Source organism: Xenopus laevis, chromosome 4L (assembly GCF_017654675.1).
Source record: "Xenopus laevis strain J_2021 chromosome 4L, Xenopus_laevis_v10.1, whole genome shotgun sequence".
Taxonomy (NCBI): domain Eukaryota; kingdom Metazoa; phylum Chordata; class Amphibia; order Anura; family Pipidae; genus Xenopus; species Xenopus laevis.
In genome coordinates, this window is record NC_054377.1 from 3,235,226 (window position 1) to 3,261,447 (window position 26,222).

General features: G+C 43.5%; 1 protein-coding gene across 7 annotated transcripts in view; it reads left to right on the forward strand.

Moving 5' to 3' along the window:
- The window catches only part of nell1.L (neural EGFL like 1 L homeolog), a 318,833-nt gene that overhangs the window by 271,359 nt on the left and 21,252 nt on the right, over window positions 1-26,222 (forward strand). For 3 of the 7 annotated variants that reach the window (XM_041589242.1, XM_041589240.1, XM_041589241.1), the window contains one exon: window positions 18,630-18,770. In XM_041589242.1, the coding sequence (XP_041445176.1) occupies window positions 18,630-18,770 (141 nt within the window). 7 annotated transcript variants of the gene reach the window in all.

A 26,222-nucleotide genomic window follows, 5' to 3' on the forward strand; every position in this document is an offset into this window, starting at 1 on the left:
GGCCCAGTCTGAAGGCCAGTTAGGAGGAGATTTGGGGTGAGTGTTTATTTGTACCCTGGGTACCCCTGGAACTATAGCAGGGTGACACCCCAATGTTTCTATATATCTGTAACCTTGTTATGAGCTAAGGGGGCCCAGTCTGAAGGTCAGTTAGGGGGAGATTTGGGGTGAGTGCTTATTTGTACCCTGGGTACCCCTGGAACTATAGCAGGGTGACACCCCAATGTTTCTATATATCTGTAACCTTGTTATGAGCTAAGGGGGCCCAGTCTGAAGGCCAGTTAGGGGGAGATTTGGGGTGAGTGCTTATTTGTACCCCTGGAACTATAGCAGGGTGACATTTGTGCTCTGGGTACCCCTGTTGTGAATGCAGGGGGCTTCCATGCTACAAAGCCCTTGTGAAACTTCTTTTCCCTCACTTGACAAAAATAATTCCATAAAGGATATTCCGAAGGCAAAGGGGAAATGCAGTATTTATTTTCCTCATTACTAATTATGTCTCCCCGATGCCACTTTGTCTTTTGACTCATAGAAATACATTCAATATTCCTCTTTTAGAAAGAGAAGCAGCTTGGGGTCTCCGCTCGCAGTACAAAACAATTGCGCCTTTATTTGGCCGCATGTGGTGTTTGCGTCGGTTGGTGTGGGCGCCGTGCTGGGAGTCACACAGAGAGAGAACAAACCTATTTCAGCATTTGTGTGTCTCCCGAAGCCTTTCACGCATCACACTTTTCGAATATTCATTTTTTTTTTTTTGTGCTAATCTCCAGGTCAGGCTGCAGAATGTGGTTTTTTTTTATGTTTTCCAAGAAAAAAAAAAAAAGAAATCCAGCTTTTCTGATATTTATTGAATGGAAGGCATTATGCGCAGGTCTGGTGCAGAGAGATAAGACGTTGGGTTCAGACGCTGAAACGCCGAAGCAGAATTCCTGGTGACCGCAGGCAAATCATATTTGGGCTCATTATCTTCCAAGTCCTAAAATAAGAAGTGATTTCCAGAGATGTTGGAGAGATTTCCTTGTTATTTAAAGGCAACAATAGATGCACAGGAATTATATGTAGCGGCTTGAATGAGAATTGAATTTCCCCCTTTTCAAAGCTCATCTTATTCCGACACTTACACTAAAATACCACCATTATCTGACTGCGCCTCCGGCACTATTATTTAGCTGGAAGTGCGGCAATGCAGCGACCGTGCCAGGAATATTCCAATCACTCCTCTCCACAATCCTGAAGCCCTGACTCAGCAATGATATTGGACTTCTATGGGATACAGAGTTATATTCTGATATCCATTTAGGCCCCAATTTAATGATATTCAAGTGACACTTGGATTACTGACCGACCTGTGGCTCCACAGTTAAGCTTTCACCCCCATGTGCTCAGATCGGATATTCACTGCTGAACCCAAAACTCTCTGGAAGTAATGGCAGCTCTATCAGGACTATCCGTAGGGAGCTGGGGGTCTTATGGAAGGGTCAAAGGAAAACAAATCCCCATGTGCAATGACAAGTGTCAGCTGGATTGGTATAAAACAACCACCATTGAATTCTGGAGCAGTGGAAATGCACCTTCTGGAGGGATAAATTGCATTTTCCAAATCCATCAGTCTGGGTTGGGTAGATGCCAAGAGAATAATACCTGCCTGAATGCATGATGCCCATTAGGGGAAGAGGAATAACGGTCTTGGGGATGTTTCCATGGTTTGGGCTTTTGTTTCCAGTGAAACCTTAAGGCTACAGGTACAATAACGTTCCTGCCAATTTCGTGCTTCCTACTTTGTGGAACAGTTTGGGGAAGGTCCTTTCCTGTTCCAGCACAATAATGTCCCCATGCACAGAGCCAGGTCCCTACAGAATGGGTTTGCTGAGATGGGAAGAACCTGATCTCAACCCAACTGAACCCCTGTGGGATGAATTGGAACCCCAACTGTGAGCCTGATCCCCAACATCTGTGCCCAACCTCACTAATGCTCTTGTGGCTGAATGGAAACAACTCCCAGCAACAACTCCCAGCAACAATGTTCCAACATCTAGTGGGGACCTTCCCAGAAGAGTAGGGGCAGTTATAGCAGCAAAGGGAGGGGCAACCCAACTGAACCCCTGAGGGGTGAACTGGAACCCCTGACTGTAAGCCTGATCCCCAACATCAATGCCCAAACTCACTAATGCTCTTGTGGCTAAATGGAAGCAACTCCCAGCAAAAATGTTCCAACATCTAGTGGGAACCTTCCCAGAAGAGATGGGGCAGTTATAGCACCAAAGGGAGGGGCAACCTAACTGAACTCCTCTGGGAGGCATTGGAACCCCAACTGTGAGCCTGATCCCCAACATCAGTGCCCAACGTCACTAATGCTCTGGTGCCTGAATGGAAACAACTCCCAGCAACAATGTTCCAACATCTAGTGGGAACCTTCCCAGAAGAGTAGGGGCAATTATAGCAGCAAAGGGAGGGGCAACCCAACTAAACCCCTGTGGGATGAATTGGAACCCCGACTGTGAGCCTGATCCCCAACATCAGTGCCCAACCTCACTAATGCTCCTGTGCTTGAATGTAAGCAACTCCCAGCAACAACTCCCAGCAACAATGTTTCAACATCTAGTGGGAACCTTCCCAGAAGAGTAGGGGCAGTTATAGCAGCAAAGGGAGGAGCAATCCAACTGAACCCCTGTGGGATGAATTAGAACCCCGACTGTGAGCCTGATCCCCAACATCAGTGTCCAACCTCACTAATGCTCTTGTGCTTGAATGGAAGCAACTCCCAGCAACAATTCCCAGCAACAACATTTCAACATCTAGTGGGAACCTTCCCAGAATGAGTGTTTGGGGGACAGGGGTCCCCATGCTTTTGACCATGTAGTGTCTTTGTATAAAGGTATTATGGTAATTCTGCACCATCCTGAGACAAACAACTCATGGAGACCACATTCTGGTCAATCATGGAGAACCAAATGCAGCTCCACTTAACTGTGAAATGTAAGGTCCATTAAAAAAAAACATATTTATTTGAAATATCTTCCAAGCCAAGGAAAGTTGCCACTGAGCGGCAGCATAAGTGATCCATAAGCCTAATTCAATCGAGAGACACAGACCCACTTGTGGTGAGTGTCAGGGGGTGGAGATGATTTCGGGAGACCTTCTTCACATGCATGGAGAAGCCGAGTGTCGCCGCAGCGTGAAATGGCTCCTCCATAAAACATATCCATTCCGAATGTCTCCTGAATGAGTACGGCCCAGGATTCTGTTCCACCACATTTGGTTCTGTGGCTGTTTTTACAAAGATTTGCATATTTTGGGCATATTCTGCTTTGTATTATGTCTTTTTTTAGGGATCACTTGGCATTAGCAGCTGGTTGGACGGCCCTATAATGTACAATGTTCTTGTAAATACTTGTTCTGCTCTCTGAATTTGTTAACAAGAAAACTCCAAGACCCAGTAGCATTTTTTCAGACTCCCTTCCGATGCCCCTGTACATAGAGCTGCACTTGCCTTAAATGATCCATTCTTGTTCCAAAAATTCCCTTCTTTTACTGATACACACCAAACTATGCTAACTTCAGATCCCATATCTTCTTAATCTGGAATCCCTTCCTCCAAACATCCAAATGTTCTCAGAACAGAATCCTAACTCTCAGTACATGGATTAATTTGTCCTTTAATTCTCCCACTAACAAGCTGTAGCCTGGGTCCATATCTAACAAAAAGATCCTCTGGATCAGTTCCATTGCCACTAACTGCCAGTTGTGCTTCATTCCATTTGGCTGGGGCAGTTTGGATACTGACCATTTTAGAGATGAGAGTTTTTGGCCCAGAATATTTGGTCTGTGTTGGAAGATACTGTATGTAAATCCTGCCCCGATTATTAACATGGAAAGAATCTTAATTCCAGGCCAGAACACCCCCCCCCCAAAAAAACATTTGATTCATCTGCTTAATACTCCCCTGCAGGGCCATCCTCCTAGGGGGGCATAGAATTGGGGGCCCAGCCTGAAGGGCTGTTTTGGGGAGATTTGGGGGGAGTGCTTATTTGTACCCTGGGTACCCCTGGAAATATAGCAGGGTGACACCCCAATGTTTCTATATATCTGTAACCTTGTTATGAGCTAAGGGGGCCCAGTCTGAAGGTCAGTTAGGGGGAGATTTGGGGTGAGTGATTATTTGTACCCTGGGTACCCCTGGAACTATAGCAGGGTGACACCCCAATGTTTCTATATATCTGTAACCTTGTTATGAGCTAAGGGGGCCCAGTCTGAAGGTCAGTTAGGGGGAGATTTGGGGTGAGTGATTATTTGTACCCTGGGTACCCCTGGAACTATAGCAGGGTGACACCCCAATGTTTCTATATATCTGTAACCTTGTTATGAGCTAAGGGGGCCCAGTCTGAAGGTCAGTTAGGGGGAGATTTGGGGTGAGTGTTTATTTGTATCCTGGGTACCCCTGGAACTATAGCAGGGTGACACCCCAATGTTTCTATATATCTGTAACCTTGTTATGAGCTAAGGGGGCCCAGTCTGAAGGTCAGTTAGGGGGAGATTTGGGGTGAGTGTTTATTTGTATCCTGGGTACCCCTGGAACTATAGCAGGGTGACACCCCAATGTTTCTATATATCTGTAACCTTGTTATGAGCTAAGGGGGCCCAGTCTGAAAGTCAGTTAGGGGGAGATTTGGGGTGAGTGTTTATTTGTACCCTGGGTACCCCTGGAACTATAGCAGGGTGACACCCCAATGTTTCTATATATCTGTAACCTTGTTATGAGCTAAGGGGGCCCAGTCTGAAGGTCAGTTAGGGGGAGATTTGGGGTGAGTGTTTATTTGTATCCTGGGTACCCCTGGAACTATAGCAGGGTGACTGTTACCCCAATGTTTGCATTAGTACACTTGCAGTAAGGCAGGAGAGGCGCTGAGCTAATTTAATGAGAAAATGAAGAAACAAGTACATTTATATGTGAAAGGCAAGAAAGTGGTACAATTAGCCGGGAGAAATATATGAGCAGCTTCAAAGGGAGAATTGTGCCGTTACACAGACTCACTTAACCTGAGATCAAGAGAGAAGGGGCCATGTTGGAAATGCAGATAGAAATTGGTTTTCCATAACAACCCAGAGTGTAGGTAAAAGACGGGGGGGGGGGGGAGTATTTCTGTATAAAATATTCAATTCTGCTATAAACCAAGCCAAGCAGTCAAGTGGGAGACACAGCTGGGAACCCAGACAGAAAGTTACGAGACGTAGGTGATTATTATTATTATTATTAAATTTTTAGGGAAACAGTATGGCAGCTCCTAAATACAAATATAAAGGTTCTGCCAACACAAAAGCTCCCAGTCTGCACTGTATAATACAATATACTCTATGTGACACGTTAGAGAGAAAACCCGCTTATAAATAGGATTTATTCACCTTTTGTGCAGAGCCCCCGGTGGGACTGACTTACAGCAATGAGTGTGAAATGGAGTTCAAGGGAGACTTATTAGATGGGAAATGATGTTATTGTTAGAGATCAAATCAGACTCCTTAGCACAACTGTCAATTTGTTGCTCAACAGAGGCGACAGCGGCTGCAAAGAGTTTGTTCAAAACGCGCCGCACACAATGAGATGTGAAAAGAGGTAGAAAACCGGCCCTTTAATGAAATGAGGTTCAGGGTGAAGGAGTTTGACAAGAAATGGGAGACAGTCCCAGGTTACACACGGGACTGTTATAATATCTTCTAGTTCTAATAGTGACCATTAAAGGGGAACTCTACCCAAAGAATGAAAATAACTTTTGGCCTGATGAAAGAAAAAGTCTTTCTAAGAAACTTCCCAATATCCATTCATTCCTCATTCTCACTGGGTTTATAGTTCTGTGTAACTGTCATTGTGTCTGTCCCTTTCTCTTCTCTGCACTGCTGCTTCTGACTCCTGATACAACTTCCCAATATCCATTCATTCCTCATTCTCACTGGGTTTATAGTTCTGTGTAACTGTCATTGTGTCTGTCCCTTTCTCTGCACTGCTGCCTCTGACTCCTGATACAACTTCCCAATATCCATTCATTCCTCATTCTCACTGGGTTTATAGTTCTGTGTAACTGTCATTGTGTCTGTCCCTTTCTCTGCACTGCTGCTTCTGACTCCTGATACAACTTCCCAATATCCATTCATTCCTCATTCTCACTGGGTTTATAGTTTTGTGTAACTGTCATTGTGTCTGTCCCTTTCTCTTCTCTGCACTGCTGCCTCTGACTCCTGATACAACTTCCCAATATCCATTCATTCCTCATTCTCACTGGGTTTATAGTTCTGTGTAACTGTCATTGTGTCTGTCCCTTTCTCTGCACTGCTGCCTCTGACTCCTGATACAACTTCCCAATATCCATTCTTTCCTCATTCTCACTGGGTTTATAGTTTTGTGTAACTGTCATTGTGTCTGTCCCTTTCTCTTCTCTGCACTGCTGCCTCTGACTCCTGATACAACTTCCCAATATCCATTCATTCCTCATTCTCACTGGGTTTATAGTTCTGTTTAACTGTCATCTTGACTGAACTCCAACATTTTATCAGTAGTCAGCTCTCCTACAGTCTCTGACTGCTGTTAACTGTACCTGAACTGCACTGTACTAAGCACAATTCAGCAGGAACAGTCCCTAAGTTTGCTCATAGTCTGTACAGAGAGATCCCATAAAACTAAGGCAGCATAGGTATTCCCTGTACTAAGCACAATTCAGCAGGAACAGTCCCCTAAGTTTGCTCATAGTCTGTACAGAGAGATCCCATAAAACTAAGGCAGCATAGGTATTCCCTGTACTAAGCACAATTCAGCAGGAACAGTCCCTAAGTTTGCTCATAGTCTGTACAGAGAGATCCCATAAAACTATGGCAGCATAGGTATTCCCTGTACTAAGCACAATTCAGCAGGAACAGTCCCCTAAGTTTGCTCATAGTCTGTACAGACAGATCCCATAAAACTATGGCAGCATAGGTATTCCCTGTACTAAGCACAATTCAGCAGGAACAGCCCTCATAGCCTATAGCTCATAGTTTGTACTAAGAAGTAACATAAAAGCATTGCTGTATAGGTATTCTTATTTTCAGAAAACTCTTTTCTAGTTATGTGAGGTTCTCATGAGTTTCTACTGAATGGATTTAGCGACCCAACATAAGAGTTCTCCGTGTATAAATAATATGAATAATCTCATAAAAGAAACACTGCTGGACCCCACAGGAAAGAATAGTTCTTGTCATCTCTGAGCTCCCCAGATGTTTAGAAGAGAAAACGGCAAAGGAGAAAATGCAGGAGAATTGATAAATATCAGAAAAATCTTGTTCTGCTGTAGAAATGCTTTTTTTTCTCCCAGTCGAGACGTTGACCTTTAATAAATCTGCCCCACATCACATTTGCTGCAGGATTGGTAAATGTCTGTGCAACGAAGCAGCAACTGATTTGGAAATGTGATGATGAAATAAATATGTACAGGTATGAGATCCGTTATCTGATAACCTGTTATCCAGAAAGCCCTGAATTACGGAATGCCGTCTCCCATAGACTCCAAAGGAACTTGCTTTATGGCAGTCGTCACAATTTGCACCCTATCGGCTGCTGCGTTTCTAACTTGCGCAAAATGCATCACAAGTACCCCCCATTGCCGGACAATAGTTGGTGACTGTAGCAACGACTTAGGGAATACTTCCCCTTCAATTTCACCTTCTGTGTTCTTTTCGGGATTTCTTCATGATTTGGGGCTGCAGTATAATGTGATTCGTTGTTATCTGAGAGCTCGGGCGCTTCCTCCAGTAATGGAGAATAATATGAGAACCATCTGGTTAATGTTGGAAATCCGAGTCTCCAGCCTCCAGCTCAGCTGTCAGATCAGCCCCCTTATGTACTGAGTCGCGGAGGCAGCCAACTGGCAGAACTGGATCATAGAAATCGAGTGCACGTTGTGGGTCCGGGGGAAGCAGGCGGCTATGGGATTGTATAAAGTAAAGGACTTGTTTGAGGAATTTCATCATAACAGTAAAATGTATTTCAAAAAATATATATATATTTTTTTTAAAATGCATTTTGCTGGGGAAAACCTGAAATTGACTGGTTATAACCTGTCTGAATGCAGTAAGGTCCTGCTGAAGACCAGGGCAACTGCAGCTTGAAGGAATCTTTCATCTGAATGTTTATGTCCCACCCACTTTCTGAGCCACAGACTCACTGCCCTACCCTGTAAACTGTCATTAAAATGTTCTAGTTCCACCCACTGCACGACTAACAGACTCCCTGCTCCTACCCTGTAATTGTTTGAGTGTTCCAGTCCCACCCACTGCTTGAGTCACAGACTCACTGCTCCTCCCCCTGTAAGCTTCCATCAGAGTGTTCTAGTCCCACCCACTGCTTGAGTCACAGACTCCCTGCTCCTCCCCTGTAAGCTTTTATAAGAGTGTTCTAGTCCCACCCACTGCTTGAGTCACAGACTGCCTGCTCCTCCCCCTGTAAGCTTCCACGAGAGTGTTCTAATCCCACCCACTACTTGAGTCACAGACTCCCTGCTTCTCCCCTGTAAGCTTTTATAAGAGTGTTCTAGTCCCACCCACTACTTGAGTCACAGACTCCCTGCTCCTCCCCTGTAAGCTTTTATAAGAGTGTTCTAGTCCCACCCACTGCTTGAGTCACAGACTCACTGCTCCTCCCCCTGTAAGCTTCCACCAGAGTGTTCTAATCCCACCCACTGCTTGAGTCACAGACTCCCTGCTCCTCCCCTGTAAGCTTTTATAAGAGTGTTCTAGTCCCACCCACTGCTTGAGTCACAGACTCCCTGCTCCTCCCCTGTAAGCTTTTATAAGAGTGTTATACTCCTACCATCTGCTTGAGTAACAGACTCCCAACCCCTCCCACTGTACACTCTATCAGAGTATTCTAGTCCCACCCACTGTTTGTCTGTGCCCCTCCCCCTGTAAGCATTCATCAGTGTTCAAGTCCCACCCACTGCTTGAGTCACAGACTCCCAACCCCTCCCCCTGTACACTCTACCAGAGTATTCTAGTCCCACCCACTGTTTAGTCTGTGCCCCTCCCCCGTAAGCTTCTATCAGAGGGTTTCTAATAAGAGTAAGTTGTAAGTAAGTAATGAGTTGAAGTGTATATGTTGTGGATCGCTAGGGGCAGTCACTCACTTTAGTTCTATATCCAAGAACAGATGAAACAAAGTATCAGGACATGGAAGGAATGGGTCGTATCAGCTCCATTATATATATATTTCTTTTCTCTGAGAATGCCAGCGATATAAAGAGCATGTTAGCAGTGCGGTTGCAGCTCCGGCTATGGGAGTGGCGCAGAACAGGTTTATTATCCCATATAAAAGGCTGAAAGCTATAATATCATGCAGCAATGAGGGGCTCTGTATATGTGAGGTGCGGGGGATTATATTCCTCAGGAAACCAGGAATTTTCTCAATTTGTAAGTGAAAGAGAAATTGTTTGTAATTGTACAGAGCCGGCGCTGTATCATTAGAATTCATGTTCTTCAGAGTTTCTAAAAAGACAAATTATATCTCTGAACTCCATCATTTCCTGACTCCTTCTTTTCCTTTCTCCGTCTTTTCAATAAGTCCGTTGCCAAGGATTGGTCGGCTGAATATTGCTGCGGAAAAGGGGCTTTATCTTACTGTAAATCACTCGGTACAAGGAGAGATACAGAGAGATATAATAGACATAGAGACATAGAGCGACACATGATAGATAGATAGATAGATAGATAGATAGATAGATAGATAGATAGATAATCGATAGATGGATGGATAGAGAGATAGATGATAAACTGATCATGATAAATGATGGTATGTATAAAGAGATAGAACAAGCTAGATTGATACATTGAGAGATATAGATAGGCAGAGAGAGAGAGAGAGAGAGAGAGAGAGAGAGAGAGAGAGAGAGAGAGAGAGAGAGAAAGAGAGAGAGATAGATATATTATCGATGGATAGATTAATACATAGATGATGGATGGATGAATAGAGAGATAGATAGATAGATGATGATGATAGATAGATAATAGATAGATAGATAGATGATTAATAGATAGATAGATAGATAGATAGATAGATAGGTAGATAGATAGATAGATAGATAGATAGATGATTAATAGATAGATAGATAGATAGATAGATAGAAAGATGATGGATGGATAGATGATAGATAGAGAGATAGATAGATAGATGATAGATGGATTGATGGATGAATAGAGAGATAGATAGATGATAGAAAGACAGATAGATAGATAGATAGATAGATAGATAGATAGATAGATAGATGATTAATAGATAGATGATAGATAGTTAGATAGATAGATGATGGATGGATAGATGATGATGATAGATAGATGATAGAAAGAGAGATAGATGGATAGATAGATAGATAGATAGTTAGATAGAAAGATGATGGATGGATAGATGATAGATAGATAGATAGATAGATAGATGATAGATGGATTGATGGATGAATAGAGAGATAGATAGATGATAGAAAGACAGATAGATAGATAGATAGATAGATGATTAATAGATAGATGATAGATAGTTAGATAGATAGATGATGGATGGATAGATGATGATGATAGATAGATGATAGAAAGAGAGATAGATGGATAGATAGATAGATGATCGATGGATTGATGGATGAATAGAGAGATAGATAGATAGATAGATAGATGATAGATAGATAGATAGATAGATAATTAGATAGATAGATAGATAGATCATCGAGGAATGACCCTTATAATCCTTTTGGCTTTGAGGAATGTTGTCAATATAAAGTGCAACTACAACACTCTGTAGGGTTAGATAATCCCATGATCCTCTGCACTTTTGGTATAATTACTCAGTGATACATTGTTTCTCTTTCATTGTCTGATTCATTTGAATCATTGACATGATGTTAGACAAAGAAAAGCTGAAGAGTGGAAGGTACCATGAGTGTAGGGTGGGTGGGGGGGGGGGTAAATACAAAGGTGTTGTGGGGTCAGAGGGTAGGGGGGTCCCTATGGGTCAATGACTTATAAGCAGCTTCATGGAAATGAAAGTGAATAAAAAGTGTAACTTTATGGTTCTGTTTCTATTTCTGGAGCTTTCTGAGCATTAAACAGATTTTCCTTTCTGTGCAACAGGAGACCAGCGCTGACAAATGTATTTAATGGGAAGCGACTCTGTATTTTTGTGCCGAATACATTTACACATATTGTCCTGTATCTGTCACCAATGATATATTGTCCATATCCTCACGTCTATATATAGTCATTGCCTGGCCGGCCACCCCGGGGGGCTTATTCATATTGATATCCGGGGGGCCCTTGTGTGCGTCTCATTCCCTCTCTCCTTTTCTGTGTGTCATGTTGGATTATTAAAGCTTTTTGTTCAGCCCTTTGAGTTTTACATTGGGTTCTTGTCTCCAGGCAGCTCTCTAATTGCTGAACTACAAATCCCAGCATCCCCTATGGCAACCGCTGCAACTTGTGCTCTTTGGGTGTGAATTATAAAGCCCAGCGGGGGCTTCTGGGATTAGTAGTGTTGTACATATTTCTCATTATTTGGCTATACTCATTCATTGGCAGGAATCATTAAATCGACAGCGCTGGTATAACGTAGGGGCTTCATTCCTGATGTTTACTGACAACACGCTGAGCCTCAAGGTTAAACTACTTCAGCACATGAAGGGTTAATGTACGCTCGTTACATGAGAACATCTGTGACACAATATGAACAATGAGGGTTTATGTTTATGAGGGTTTATGAAAAAAAATCTGTTTTCCTGCATTTCAACTCATTTCAAGGTCCTGCTATGAAAATGTATTATCCACAATTGTGTTTGTTATGTGTGATCCAGCGGCTCTGACTTTACACATTGTGACTCACTATTAGCCTTGTGCCACGTGCCACTGCTTTATACACGGCTACCAGCAAGTGTCACGTACATACAACTGCCCCAGGATTTGGCTGAACCCCAAGTATAATAAAAATACATGGTGCCTATAGTAACAGTGGATAATAGTCTCTGGGAAGGGAGTGTGACTGTGGGATAGCAGGTATAGTAGGGAGAGATGTGCCTATAGTAACAGTGGATAATAGTCTCTGGGAAGGGAGTGTGACTGTGGGATAGCAGGTATAGTAGGGAGAGATGGTGTCTATAGTAACAGTGGATAATAGTCTCTGGGAAGGGAGTGTGACTGTGGGATAGCAGGTATAGTAGGGAGAGATGGTGCCTATAGTAACAGTGGATAATAGTCTCTGGGAAGGGAGTGTGACTGTGGGATAGCAGGTATAGTAGGGAGAGATGTGCCTATAGTAACAGTGGATAATAGTCTCTGGGAAGGGAGTGTGACTGTGGGATAGCAGGTATAGTAGGGAGAGATGGTGCCTATAGTAACAGTGGATAATAGTCTCTGGGAAGGGAGTGTGACTGTGGGATAGCAGGTATAGTAGGGAGAGATGGTGTCTATAGTAACAGTGTATAATAGTCTCTGGGAAGGGAGTGTGACTGTGGGATAGCAGGTATAGTAGGGAGAGATGGTGCCTATAGTAACAGTGGATAATAGTCTCTGGGAAGGGAGTGTGACTGTGGGATAGCAGGTATAGTAGGGAGAGATGGTGTCTATAGTAACAGTGGATAATAGTCTCTGGGAAGGGAGTGTGACTGTGGGATAGCAGGTATAGTAGGGAGAGATGTGTCTATAGTAACAGTGGATAATAGTCTCTGGGAAGGGAGTGTGACTGTGGGATAGCAGGTATAGTAGGGAGAGATGTGTCTATAGTAACAGTGGATAATAGTCTCTGGGAAGGGAGTGTGACTGTGGGATAGCAGGTATAGTAGGGAGAGATGGTGTCTATAGTAACAGTGGGATAATAGTCTCTGGGAAGGTAGTGTGACTGTGGGATAGCAGGTATAGTAGGGAGAGATGGAGCCTATAGTAACAGTGGATAATAGTCTCTGGGAAGGGAGTGTGACTGTGGGATAGCAGGTATAGTAGGGAGAGATGGTGCCTATAGTAACAGTGGATAATAGTCTCTGGGAAGGGAGTGTGACTGTGGGATAGCAGGTATAGTAGGGAGAGATGTGTCTATAGTAACAGTGGATAATAGTCTCTGGGAAGGGAGTGTGACTGTGGGATAGCAGGTATAGTAGGGAGAGATGTGTCTATAGTAACAGTGGATAATAGTCTCTGGGAAGGGAGTGTGACTGTGGGATAGCAGGTATAGTAGGGAGAGATGGTGGCCTATAGTACAGTGGATAATAGTCTCTGCGGAAGGGAGTGTGACTGTGGGATAGCAGGTATTAAGTAGGGAGAGTGGTGCCTATAGTAACAGTGGATAATAGTCTCTGGGAGGGAGTGTGACTGTGGGAATAGCAGGTATAGTAGGGAGAGATGGTGTCTATAGTAACAGTGGATAATAGTCTCTGGGAAGGGGAGTGTGACTGTGGGATAGCAGGTATAGTAGGGAGAGATGGTGCCTATAGTAACAGTGGATAATAGTCTTGGGGGGGGGGGGGGGGTGGGGGGGGAAGGTGTGACTGTGGGATAGCAGGTATAGTAGGGAGAAGGATGCGTGTCTATAGTACCAGTGGCATATAGTCTCTGGGAAAGGGAAGTGTGACTGTGGGATAGCGAGGTAATAGTAGGGGAAAGATGGGCCTATAGTACAGTGGATAAATAGTCTCTGGGAAGGGAAGTGTGACTGTGGGAGAGCAGGTATAGTAGGGGAGAGATGGTGGCCTATAGTAACAGTGGATAATAGTCTCTGGGAAGGGAGTGTGACTGTGGGATAGCAGGTATATGGTAGGGAGAGGATGGTGCCTATAGTAACAGTGGATAATAGTCTCTGGGAAGGGGAGTGTGACTTGTGGGATAGCAGAGTATAGTAGGGAGAGATGGTGCCTATAGTAACAGTGGATAATAGTCTCTGGGAAGGGAGTGTGGACTGTGGGATAGCAGGTATAGTAGGGAGAGATGGTGACTATAGTAACAGTGGATAATAGTCTCTGGGAAGGGAGTGTGACTGTGGGATAGCAGGTATAGTAGGGAGAGATGTGTCTATAGTAACAGTGGATAATAGTCTCTGGGAAGGGAGTGTGACTGTGGGATAGCAGGTATAGTAGGGAGAGATGGTGTCTATAGTAACAGTGGATAATAGTCTCTGGGAAGGGAGTGTGACTGTGGGATAGCAGGTAGTAGGGAGAGATTGGTGCCTATAGTAACAGTGGATAATAGTCTCTGGGAAGGGAGTGTGACTGTGGGATAGCAGGGTATAGTAGGGAGAGATGGTGCTATAGTAACAGTGGATAATAGTCTCTGGGAAGGGAGTGTGACTGTGGGATAGCAGGTATAGTAGGGAGAGATGGTGTCTATAGTAACAGTGGATAATAGTCTCTGGGAAGGGAGTGTGACTGTGGGATAGCAGGTATAGTAGGGAGAGATGGTGTCTATAGTAACAGTGGATAATAGTCTCTGGGAAGGGAGTGTGACTGTGGGATAGCAGGTATAGTAGGGAGAGATGGTGCCTATAGTAACAGTGGATAATAGTCTCTGGAAGGGAGTGTGACTGTGGGATAGCAGGTATAGTAGGGAGAGATGGTGTCTATAGTAACAGTGGATAATAGTCTCTGGGAAGGGAGTGTGACTGTGGGATAGCAGGTATAGTAGGGAGAGATGGTGCCTATAGTAACAGTGGATAATAGTCTCTGGGAAGGGAGTGTGACTGTGGGATAGCAGGTATAGTAGGGAGAGATATAGTAGTGGATAATAGTCTGGGAAGGGAGTGTGTGTGCAGGTATAGTAGGGAGATACCAGGATAGGGTAATAGTCTCTCTGGGAAGGAGTGTGACTGTGGGATAGCAGGTATAGTAGGGAGAGATGGTGTCTATAGTAACAGTGGATAATAGTCTCTGGAAGGGAGTGTGACTGTGGGATAGCAGGTTATAGTAGGGAGAGATGGTGCCTATAGTAACAGTGGATAATAGTCTCTGGGAAGGAGTGTGACTGTGGGATAGCAGGTATAGTAGGGAGAGATGGTGCCTATAGTAACAGTGGATAATAGTCTCTGGGAAGGGAGTGTGACTGTGGGATAGCAGGTATAGTAGGGAGAGATGGTGCCTATAGTAACAGTGGATAATAGTCTCTGGAAGGGAGTGTGACTGTGGGATAGCAGGTATAGTAGGGAGAGATGGTGCATAGTAACAGTGGATAATAGTCTCTGGGAAGGGAGTGTGACTGTGGGATAGCAGGTATAGTAGGGAGAGATGTGTCTATAGTAACAGTGGATAATAGTCTCTGGAAGGGAGTGTGACTGTGGGATAGCAGGTATAGTAGGGAGAGATGGTGCCTATAGTAACAGTGGATAATAGTCTCTGGGAAGGGAGTGTGACTGTGGGATAGTATAGTAAGGACTCTGGGAAGGGAGTGTGACTGTGGGATAGCAGGTATAGTAGGGAGATGTGTCTATAGTAACAGTGGATAATAGTCTCTGGGAAGGGAGTGTGACTGTGGGATAGCAGGTATAGTAGGGAGAGATGTGTCTATAGTAACAGTGGATAATAGTCTCTGGGAAGGATACTTGGGGTCTCTAAGAATGTTTTGCTTTGGGCCCCTGTTACTATGCTGTACACGCACTTACAACTCATCTCTACACTGAACAAAACAATGGTGCTTTGTGTATCAGTAATGAGACATCAATATAAGCCCTGACTCTTGAGCTTCTGCCTCTTGATCTTATGTCCCAATACTAAGATATTCTGCTGGTCTGGGCTGATCTATACATTATTCCGTGTGTAGTTCTCTCAAGGTCGTCCTTGCAACGAGATGACTTTGTTCCGTCCTTTTCTTGTATTAGCCCCACCAGTTAGTCTCGTCATGAAGAATTTGGATCCCACACAGAAGTCGGTTGTTGCATCAAACGTGTCAGTCAAGAGATTAATGGCCTCGGTGATAAATGGGACATGGGACAACCTTAAGGGTGCAATCAAATTACACTTGGGGCTTATATAAGGGGGGTCAGAGTCTTGTTAAAAAGCAGAGTTTTATTTGGCCCCTGGTATTCTATTCTCTATAACCTTGTTATGAGCTAAGGGGGCCCAGTCTGAAGGTCAGTTAGGGGGAGATTTGGGGTGAGTGTTTATTTGTACCCTGGGTACCCCTGGAACTATAGCAGGGTGACACCCCAATGTTTCTATATATCTGTAACCTTGTTATGATCTATGGGGGCCCAGTCAAAGGACTCCTTAGTTTCTACGACTTTGTTGTTCAATCTTTACATTCCTTATCAGACTTTTTTATGGGTTGTTTGTTTTTTTAAAAGCAAATTGGTACCAATCGTCTCCTCTCCTGGTGCCACAGATATATATATATATAATTAGGAGTCTGTACGGGAGCCGTCAGCTGTAACTTGCAATTTACCCAGTGAATCTCGAAGCTTAAAATCGATATGGAGTCTGAGTTGATTCTATGCAGGATGGGGCCATTGTCTAAGCTGGAACATTCGTTTCCCTTCAGCAGTGAAATGATTCTCCGCAGGATTACGTTGTGAAGTTCCCATCAGACTGTAGCTCACGTTACTGCCTGCTCTCTCCTTAGACCCGTATTTGTACAAGTGATTCAGACGGGCATGTGTTAATATTTCCTGAGTATAAAGTCAGATATTCAGGGAAGGAATGCTCTGGGCACTCAGTTAAACTATTCTTGGTTCCCCTAAATGCCATATGGAGTCAGAAATTAGATGCATATTAAGTTCCATGTCATGCTGATGAGACAAAGGGCGTCTGAGCATTAAAGTCAAACAAAACAGGTTTTCAAGCATCAGACGACCCCTAACCTGACCCTGGTACCGTAATGTCGGTGCTGTTGGAGCAGCTTGTGGCCCTGATCTCACGCGGCTTTATTTATAAACAGACTTTCTGTTCACCCGAGAGAGGCACTAACTGTCGGTTCAATGAGCCCAAATCCAGGTGACAGTTTTTGTTACACTCAGTGGAGATCAGACTGTCATTATTCCCTCTGTAGAATACAGGGAGGGCATCGATCAGCTCCAGAGGGCAGCAGGGTCTTTTGTCTGAAATGGGCATCCAATGGAAACCAGCTGTGGTTGGCAGTTGACTAAATGCCATATCCATGTTCTTTAATGAGAAATACGCTGGTCAAGAGTCTGTCCAAGAAATACTTGTGTTTAGGCAATGGTGTCTGCACTTCCACCCAGTCTGGTTGGTGCTGGTATGACCTCCCCAAGGTTGGACTGGGCTGGTGGGACTTCAGGAGAAATCCTGGTGGCCCCTGGTCCTTGAGGGCCCCACCTCCCCAGGCCTACTTTGTGCCCAGGATCTGTTTGTGTGGCTGCAAAGGGTTTACAGTATAAAGAAAGGGGGGTCCAAACCGCTGGGATGGTGAGTCCATGGTAGCAGGGTGACTGTTACCCCAATGTTTATATATATCTGTAACCTTGTTATGAGCTAAGGGGGTCCAGTCTGAAGGTCAGTTAGGGGGAGATTTGGGGTGAGTGTTTATTTGTACCCTGGGTACCCCTGGAACTATAGCAGCGTGACTGTTACCCCAATGTTTCTATATATCTGTAACCTTGTTATGAGCTAAGGGGGCCCAGTCTGAAGGTCAGTTAGGGGGAGATTTGGGGTGAGTGTTTATTTGTACCCTGGGTACCCTGGAACTATAGCAGGGTGACTGTTACCCCAATGTTTCTATATATCTGTAACCTTGTTATGAGCTAAGGGGGCCCAGTCTGAAGGTCAGTTAGGGGGAGATTTGGGGTGAGTGCTTATCTGTACCCTGGGTACCCCTGGAACTATAGCAGGGTGACACCCCAATGTTTCTATATATCTGTAACCTTGTTATGAGCTAAGGGGGCCCAGTCTGAAGGTCAGTTAGGGGGAGATTTGGGGTGAGTGTGTATTTGTACCCTGGGTACCCCTGGAACTATAGCAGGGTGACACCCCAATGTTTCTATATATCTGTAACCTTGTTATGAGCTAAGGGGGCCCAGTCTGAAGGTCAGTTAGGGGGAGATTTGGGGTGAGTGCTTATCTGTACCCTGGGTACCCCTGGAACTATAGCAGGGTGACACCCCAATGTTTCTATATATCTGTAACCTTGTTATGAGCTAAGGGGGCCCAGTCTGAAGGTCAGTTAGGGGGAGATTTGGGGTGAGTGTTTATTTGTACCCTGGGTACCCCTGGAACTATAGCAGGGTGACACCCCAATGTTTCTATATATCTGTAACCTTGTTATGAGCTAAGGGGGCCCAGTCTGAAGGTCAGTTAGGGGGAGATTTGGGGTGAGTGCTTATCTGTACCCTGGGTACCCCTGGAACTATAGCACCCGTTGCTGATGATTCCAGGTCACCCTCTATGCCAGATTCTTCTCTGTTGTAAGTTGGAGGGCAAAGCTCATGAAACGGAATCTCCTGTGATCTCAGACCTGACTTCACACTAATTAACGCTAACGAGTTCCTCCCAAGCCCCACCCATATGCCTGACTCCCTCTAATCAGACGGGGGGGTCATATGATGAGTGGTTTCATCTCCCGGGGGGGACGGGTGCAGGGACATTGCTCTGCTCATTGTAGTGTCCCAGGAAATTAATTCCCCGGCTGGCTTGTGTTTTTCTCCGAGGCAGATATTGATGAGTGTGCAGAAGGGATCATTGAATGTCACAACCATTCTCGCTGTGTTAACCTCCCGGGCTGGTTCCACTGTGAGTGCCGGAGCGGTTTCCATGACAACGGGACATACTCCATTTCTGGGGAGTCCTGTATTGGTAAGCAGAATTCCTCCAAGAACTTTTTCCCTTTAAACTTCTTTAAAATTTGCATGAGTTTGCTTCCTTAGAGGGACAGTAAAAATCTATATGAATTAGCCACACCCCCTGGGAAACCTTAAAGGGGGTGTTCACCTTTAAATGAACTGTTAGGATGATGTAGAGAGGGATATTCTGAGACAATTTGCAATTGGTTTTCATTTTTTATTATTAGTAGTTTTTGACTTATTTAGCTTTTTATTTAGTTAGAAATTTCAGCCATCTTGTTGCTAGGGTCCAAATTACCCTAGCAACCATACATTGACTTGAATAACAGACAGGAACATGAATAGGAGAGGCCTGGATAGAAAGATGGATAATGAAAAGTGACCCCTATTTGAAAGCTGCAAAGATTCAGAAGACAAAGGCAAAGACAAATAAGTCAAAAACTATAAAAAATAAACAATGAAGACCAATTGATAAGTTGCATAGAATGAGCCATTCTATAACATACTAAAATTAACTTAAAGGTGAACCTCCCCTTTAAAAACAGAAATGATACAAAGCTGCAGTATTAACCTGTATTCTGCCCCTTCCTACCGGCTTCACTTCCTGGTTCCCTCCTGAACAAGGGGCGTGGACCATCAGTGATTGGCTGGCTACGTGTTATAAGCTATTTCCCAGTTTAGCTTTGGTTCCACCTGCTGGTTAACACAGGTCATTGCAGATTAAAAAATAACCGATTATGGCAGCTTCCTAGACCAGAAAGCTTGCAAAAAGTATAGCTTACTGTACTGCACACAATTTATTATCACATAAATGGTTATTATTATTTATAGCATTCCCTTGATTTACATAAAGTATTTTATTGGGTGATCAATGTTTCTGCCCCCCTCAGTCACCAAATAGTTAGGGAGGCACCTAATCCACTATTTTAGAATTCGGCTGAATCCTATGTGAAACATTTGGCAAAATCCCGAACCAAATCCGAATCCTAATTTGCATATGTAAATTATGGAACCAATGGAGAAAAAGTCATGACTTTTTTGGATTTGGATTTAGTTTGGCCAAGCAGTTGGATTCGCTCAAATCCTAATCCTGCTCAAAAGGGCCGAATCTTGGCCAAATCCCAAACCGAATCCTGTATTCGGCGCATCCCTACAATTAATTGCCTTTTAAAGAAGATTTGAGAGTTATGAATTTATTTATGTATATAAATATATACAGATATAGGATCTGTTATCCAGAATGCTTGGGAGCTGGAGTTTTCCGGATAACTGATCTGTCTCTAATTTGGATCTTCATACCTTAAGACTACAAGAAAATCATATAAACATTAAGGGGCAGATTTATCAAGAGTCGAAGTGAAAATTAGAATTAAAAAAAATGTGAATTTCGAGCAAATGTTTGTGTACTTCCACTAGAGAATAGTCCAAATTAAGTTCTAATTTGAAAAAATTTAGAAATTAGAAGATCGAAATTTATCATGACTTCGATCATTCGCATCTAAAAACCTGCCGAATTGCTGTTTTAGCCTATGGGGACCTCGTAGAACCTATTTGGAGTCAATTGGTGGACTTTGAAAAATCTAAGGTTTTTTTTTGGAAAAACGTTGAATCAAATTCGATTGATTGCGCTGTTACTTCAATTCGTATGATTCGAATGAAAACGTTTATTCACCTGAAAAAAAAAAATTTTGTTGATACATTTCGATTGGTCTTTTTTATTCGAATTTAGAAGTTATAGGAGTTCCCGAAATTCGACCCTATATAAACCCAATAGGCTGGTTTTGCTTCCAATAAGGATTAATTATATCTTAGTTGGGATCAAGTACAAGCGACTGTTTTATTATTACACCGAAAAAGGGAATCATTTTTTTAAATTTCCGTAATTCGAAGTATTCTGGATAGCGGGTTTCTGGATACCGTTTCTCATACCTGTATATTTCTATAGCAGGAAATAATTGTGGCGTGGGAAGCGCTACTGAAATTATAAGTGAGGCGTTACAGCGTCGGTGCCAAATCTATTTACTTGTGATTTTCGCACAAAACAAGTCAACGTTTCTGCTAATTATGAGCCTGTCCCTTCGAGTCCCGTCCGTATCGAAATCTGATAATGAATTTGGGTCCCTACGGGCGTCACGCAATTATTTGTCTGCTTGTCAGGCTTTATTATCTGGGTGAGTCGCTCAGAATCCTGAAGCATCAAGGTTATACGGGTCCCATAAGCCTCTGGAGCTACAAGTGATTCCTGAGGTTTATAAATGAGTTACATGTAATAGAATTATTATTATATACAGGGTTCAATGCTGGGCTGCGTGTGATCACAAGGAGGGGTGCATAAGCCAGCATAAGCCCCGCCTTACTACCCCCAAATTACTCAAATGCAGCCACACCTCCCAACATTTAGGAAACAGAAAGAGGGACAAAAAAACTTGGCGCAGACATTTTTGTGGCCACGCCCATTTTTGTGGCCACACCCCCTGATTACCATGTTCATTTTTACATAATTCGGCAGGTTATGAAAGTTTAAACACATTTCTGTGGTTTTTATATGTTATTACAGTTTTGCAAACGAAGGTGAATTGCCCTTTAAAATGTGATTCTTCGTTCTTATCTTATCAAACTGTCACAAAAGAATGTTAAGTATCTACTCTGGGCTCTCTGCCAAGACGCAATGAAGTTAGAAACTTTGTATCTGTTTCTGGCTGTTCAGTGCAGCAGATCAAAGAGAAACCCGGGACTTGTCAGTATAAATCCGTGACAGCGGGTTGAGCTGTCAAAAGTGGGACTGTCCTGCTCATAACGGGACAGTCGGGAGGTATGTGCAGCCTCCAATCGACCAAAACACCATCCTTTTCACCCCCAAATCCTCCACCTTCTGCATCAATGCAGGATTTCTGCTTTGTTCAGAGTCCTAAGAGGACTCCTGCCTAAATCTTACCCCTGGCCTTGATCCCCAGCTTCCTGTATACAGGGGTGCCTTGCCCCACCCATGCCCTACCCCTGTCCCACCCATGCCCTACCCCTGTCCCACCCATGCCCTACCCCGGCACCACCCATGCCTTACCCCTGTCCCACTCATGACCTACCCCTGCTCCTCCCATAGTCTACCCCTTCTCCTCCCATGCCCTACCCTTGCTCCTCCCATGCCCCACCCATGCCCTACCCCTGCTCCTCCCATGCCCAACCCCATCTCCACCCATGCCATACCCCTGCTCCTCCCATGCTCTACTCCTGCTCTTCCCCTGCCCCACCCATGCCCTACCCCTGCTCCTCCCATGCCCAACCCCATCTCCACCTATGCCATATCCCTGCTCCTCCCATGCTCGACTCCTGCTCTTCGCCTGCTCCACCCATGCCCTACCCCTGCTCCTCCCATGCCCAACCCCATCTCCACCCATGCCATACCCCTGCTCCTCCCATGCTCTACTCCTGCTCTTCCCCTGCCCCACCCATGCCCTACCCCTGCTCCTCCCATGCCCAACCCCATCTCCACCTATGCCATATCCCTGCTCCTCCCATGCTCGACTCCTGCTCTTCCCCTGCTCCACCCATGCCCTACCCCTGCTCCTCCCATGCCTTCCTTCTGCCCCACCCATGCCCTACCCCCACTTAATGGCCCTGGGCCCCCTGGATGACTGCCTGGATAGGTATTTTTAGGATCGGCCTCTGTCTTAACATTTAAGGTTAACATTTTAGTATTTTATAGAATGGTCAATTCTAAACAACTTTTTAATTAGTCTTCATTTTTTTTTATAGCTTTTGAATTATTTGCCTTCTTCTTCTGACTCTTTCCAGCTTTTAAATGGGGGTCACTGACCCCATATATATAAAACAAATGCTCTGTAAGGCTACATATTCCAGTCTCTTCTTCAAATCAATGCATGGTTGCTAGGGGAATTTGGACCCTAGCAACCACATTGCTGTAATTGCAAACTGGAGAACTGCTGAATAAAAAGCTAAATAACTCAAAAACCACAAATAAAAAATGAAAACCAATTGCAACATTTCTCCGAATACAGATTCGCTCATCACACTAAAGGCGAACAAGCCCTTTGAACAATTGCTCTTCTGAGCACTTTCGAAAGTTACATTCATTATTTATATCTTTATATTTTCCATTTCTTGACGTTAGCCGCTTTTATACTGCCCCCTGCTGTTCCACCTAAGAACAGCAATACAGCTGAACCTTCATTTACTGAAGCAGAAAGCGTCTCCTGATGTTTCTCTGCTCGTTCCTATGGCTGCTGTCCGGCTGAGAGATATAATCGAGCAAGGAAGTTTTTGCCATTCTGCCGGCCAGCCATTCATCATAATAGTGTAAAAACTGCTACTATCATGAAATCTAAATTGCAAAAGTTCTCAGGCAACCAGTCATATTTTAAGTTGTATGTAGGGCCTATGTGACTCTGCTTTAAACATTGGTGGTCTTCAAGCTATTTAATTCAATTTTAGCTTCTCCCTATTCATATCAATAGACAGTAGGGTCTTCAATTAATTAAAGTAAATAGTAACCCCCCTTCTCTGCTTAGAGCCTTTGTAAGAATCTGCCAAATGTGACACTGTATTGATGTTCGATGGTGGGGTGCCAGTGGGGTGCAGACATACAGTATGTGAATTCTCACGACACCCAATGGTTTCACACATTACCATCTCCGAGGCCTGTCAGAAATAAATATGGAGCCAGCCGAGCGTTGAGAGCGTTGAGAGCGTTGAGAGCACAGGGCTTGGCTGCTTTCCCCGTAACCTACATTATTTTCTGTGGACTTGTATTCCTTCCAAGTCTATCCCCAAGGCTTCTAATTAGCTCGAGTCCAGCAACACTGATGTATCTCGCAGAGAGAACCCTGGGAAGAGCCTATCTGGGTAGAGTTGCAAATTGCTACGGACGCCCAATGATGATCGTAACCTTTGTATCTGCAAAGAAACCAAATAAATGCAGTTAATGTGCCGGGGAAGGAAGTCCGACGCTCTTTAGGGCCAATATAAGATATAAAAAGCTTAGGAGACTCTTGTCGGGAGCCAATTTTGGAATGTTCCAAGACGGAATAAATCGAAATCAGCGTTGAACACAGACAGAGCCTAATTTGCTGACTCGTCTGGGTGATTGCGGGTTATTATTCATCTGCGTCTGTTTCTGAACATGTCAGTCGTCGAAATCGCTTACACTTATAATATTATTATAGGCTCGAGAATTCCGACTTCTACGGAAGAGCAGAGCGCGCTGAGTATCCGAAGGCGATAGGTTATATATACTGGTCTGGAGAAGGCCCATCTCTTGGCTGGGGGTGAGAACGGAAACAGGGAGGAGGGAGGAGTTCTAAAGAGCAGATGGTTTCATTAAAATTCATTATTCTGTTGGGTATGAATGATTTATTCCTCGTTGGCACCCAGATATCCTAAGCCTTTGTGTTGGAGCCAATAAACGGCTCTATCTTGTTGCCCCTTGGGTGACAGTTGTGTGTGGGTGCTGCAGCCATGCTGTTCTGCAAGGGGAAGTATATCTGCCAACAGTGACATATCCATCAGCTTTAATGGTTGGGTGTCAATAACAGGAGCAACTAAAGTCAACATCAATTTGAGCAATTCAGTTTGCTGTCCTGACCATTCTGGTGACATCACAAGTGGCATTCCTGTCTAGGGATGTCACAAGTGAGAGCTCATTAGCCTCAGCTCTTCTGACAGCAAGGAATAGAATTCCCCGCATACTTACCCAAACAAATCCGTTTTTTAGTTGGTGTGTGTTTAATGAGCCCACCCTGGATACTAGGGAACCCCACAATTACCTCCACTAGATAGGGACAGACAATGGGAACATGTTGGGAGGGTTACTACCTGCTCTGAGAAATGGCAGAGATTAGGGAGAGGAAGAGAAGCTTCGGAGCTCCATGTTATTATGAGCTGGGGACGCTAAAATTGACTGATGCGACATTACAAGACACTTTATGAATCAGTGAGATCGTCGAGGCAGATTTTATTGAGCTGACGTCGTTGACAATAACACTGATACCTGCGCAAGATACATTTATAGAGTCTTTATATGATATTGTTTTCTCTTTGCCTAAGAAATAAGGACGTTAATGTCGCCGGTGCCCGAAATACAACATGATTTGCTGTGGAAAAGGAGCAGACAGGGAATAGAGGATTCTGGGATATTTCCATCTTCTAAACAAACACAAATTTTTTTAGGGCCACATTAAATTTTCCTCGCTGCGCTTATAGAAGAAACTAACATTTTTCTTCAATGTTCTTCTCCATTTTCACCGTAAACCCTAAAAATAAGTAATGTGCCCAATACTGGTGACAGTTTAAGAATTCAAACTTTTCCACATTTCCATTTGACTAAATCTTTGGGGACCAAGATTTCTCATTTTTTTCATCTAAAATTGATCAGTTCTTTTCACTTCCTATCTACAGTAATGCCAAAGAAATCAACGAAAAAGGAAATATTTGTTCTTTTCTCAAAAATTTTCCAAATTTCAAATTTTTTCAATTTTAAAACGATGGCGCCATTTCTGACTTCATGTCGGAAATCACATCTTCCCATCGATTCTAGTGGAGAACGTTTGTAAATTAAATTGAAGAAAAATTCAGACAATCGCTAACATCAAGATAATTTGAGTTTATTTGAGAAATTTTCAGCTTGGATTTTAACAAATCATACCTTTGGCAGCTGATTTACTAAAATTCAAATTCTGAGTTTTTGTCAAAATTCAAGTTTTATAATTTTAAAAAAATGTAGCTAAAACCTAATTCTAATGTCAAAATTCAAGATATTTTATTTCGGAGTGTTTAATAAAAGTTCAAAAATTTAAATTTTTCTGATAAACTTTTTTTTTTGTAAATATTCTAGCTATGGATCCACCGAATCCACTATTTTGGATTTGGCCGAACCCCTGAATCGTTCGGCCGAATATCGAACCGAATCCGAACCCTAATTTGCATATGCTAATTAGGGGTGGTAATGGGAAAATAATTTTTACTTCCTTGTTTTGTGACAAAAAGTCATGCAATTTCCCTCCATGCCCCTAATTTGCATATGCAAATTAGGATTCAGATTCGGATCTGCTGGGCAGAAGGCTTCGGGCGAATCTGAATCCTGCTGAAAAAGGCCAAATCCTGGCCAAATCCTGAACCAAATCCTGGATTCGGTGCATCCCTAATTCTAGCGAACAGAAAAAAACTAGATTGTGCATATTATAAAAATTAATTAAAACTAATAAATTGGCCTCCCTGTGTTTAGCCAAACTAAATCCCAATTTTTAGTATCATGTGACATCAAAGCCAAGAACAAATTTTTGGACACATTTTTGTTCATGCAAAATATGCAAACTGTTTTGGTAAAGAATTTGGGATTTTACCAAAAACTATGGATTTCATGATTAAATGCTCAACCAATGTATTTTAAAAGAGTGGACAGGGTTCAGGTCCATCCAACTGCTGAATTTTGAGAGATTTTTGGGAAAATTCA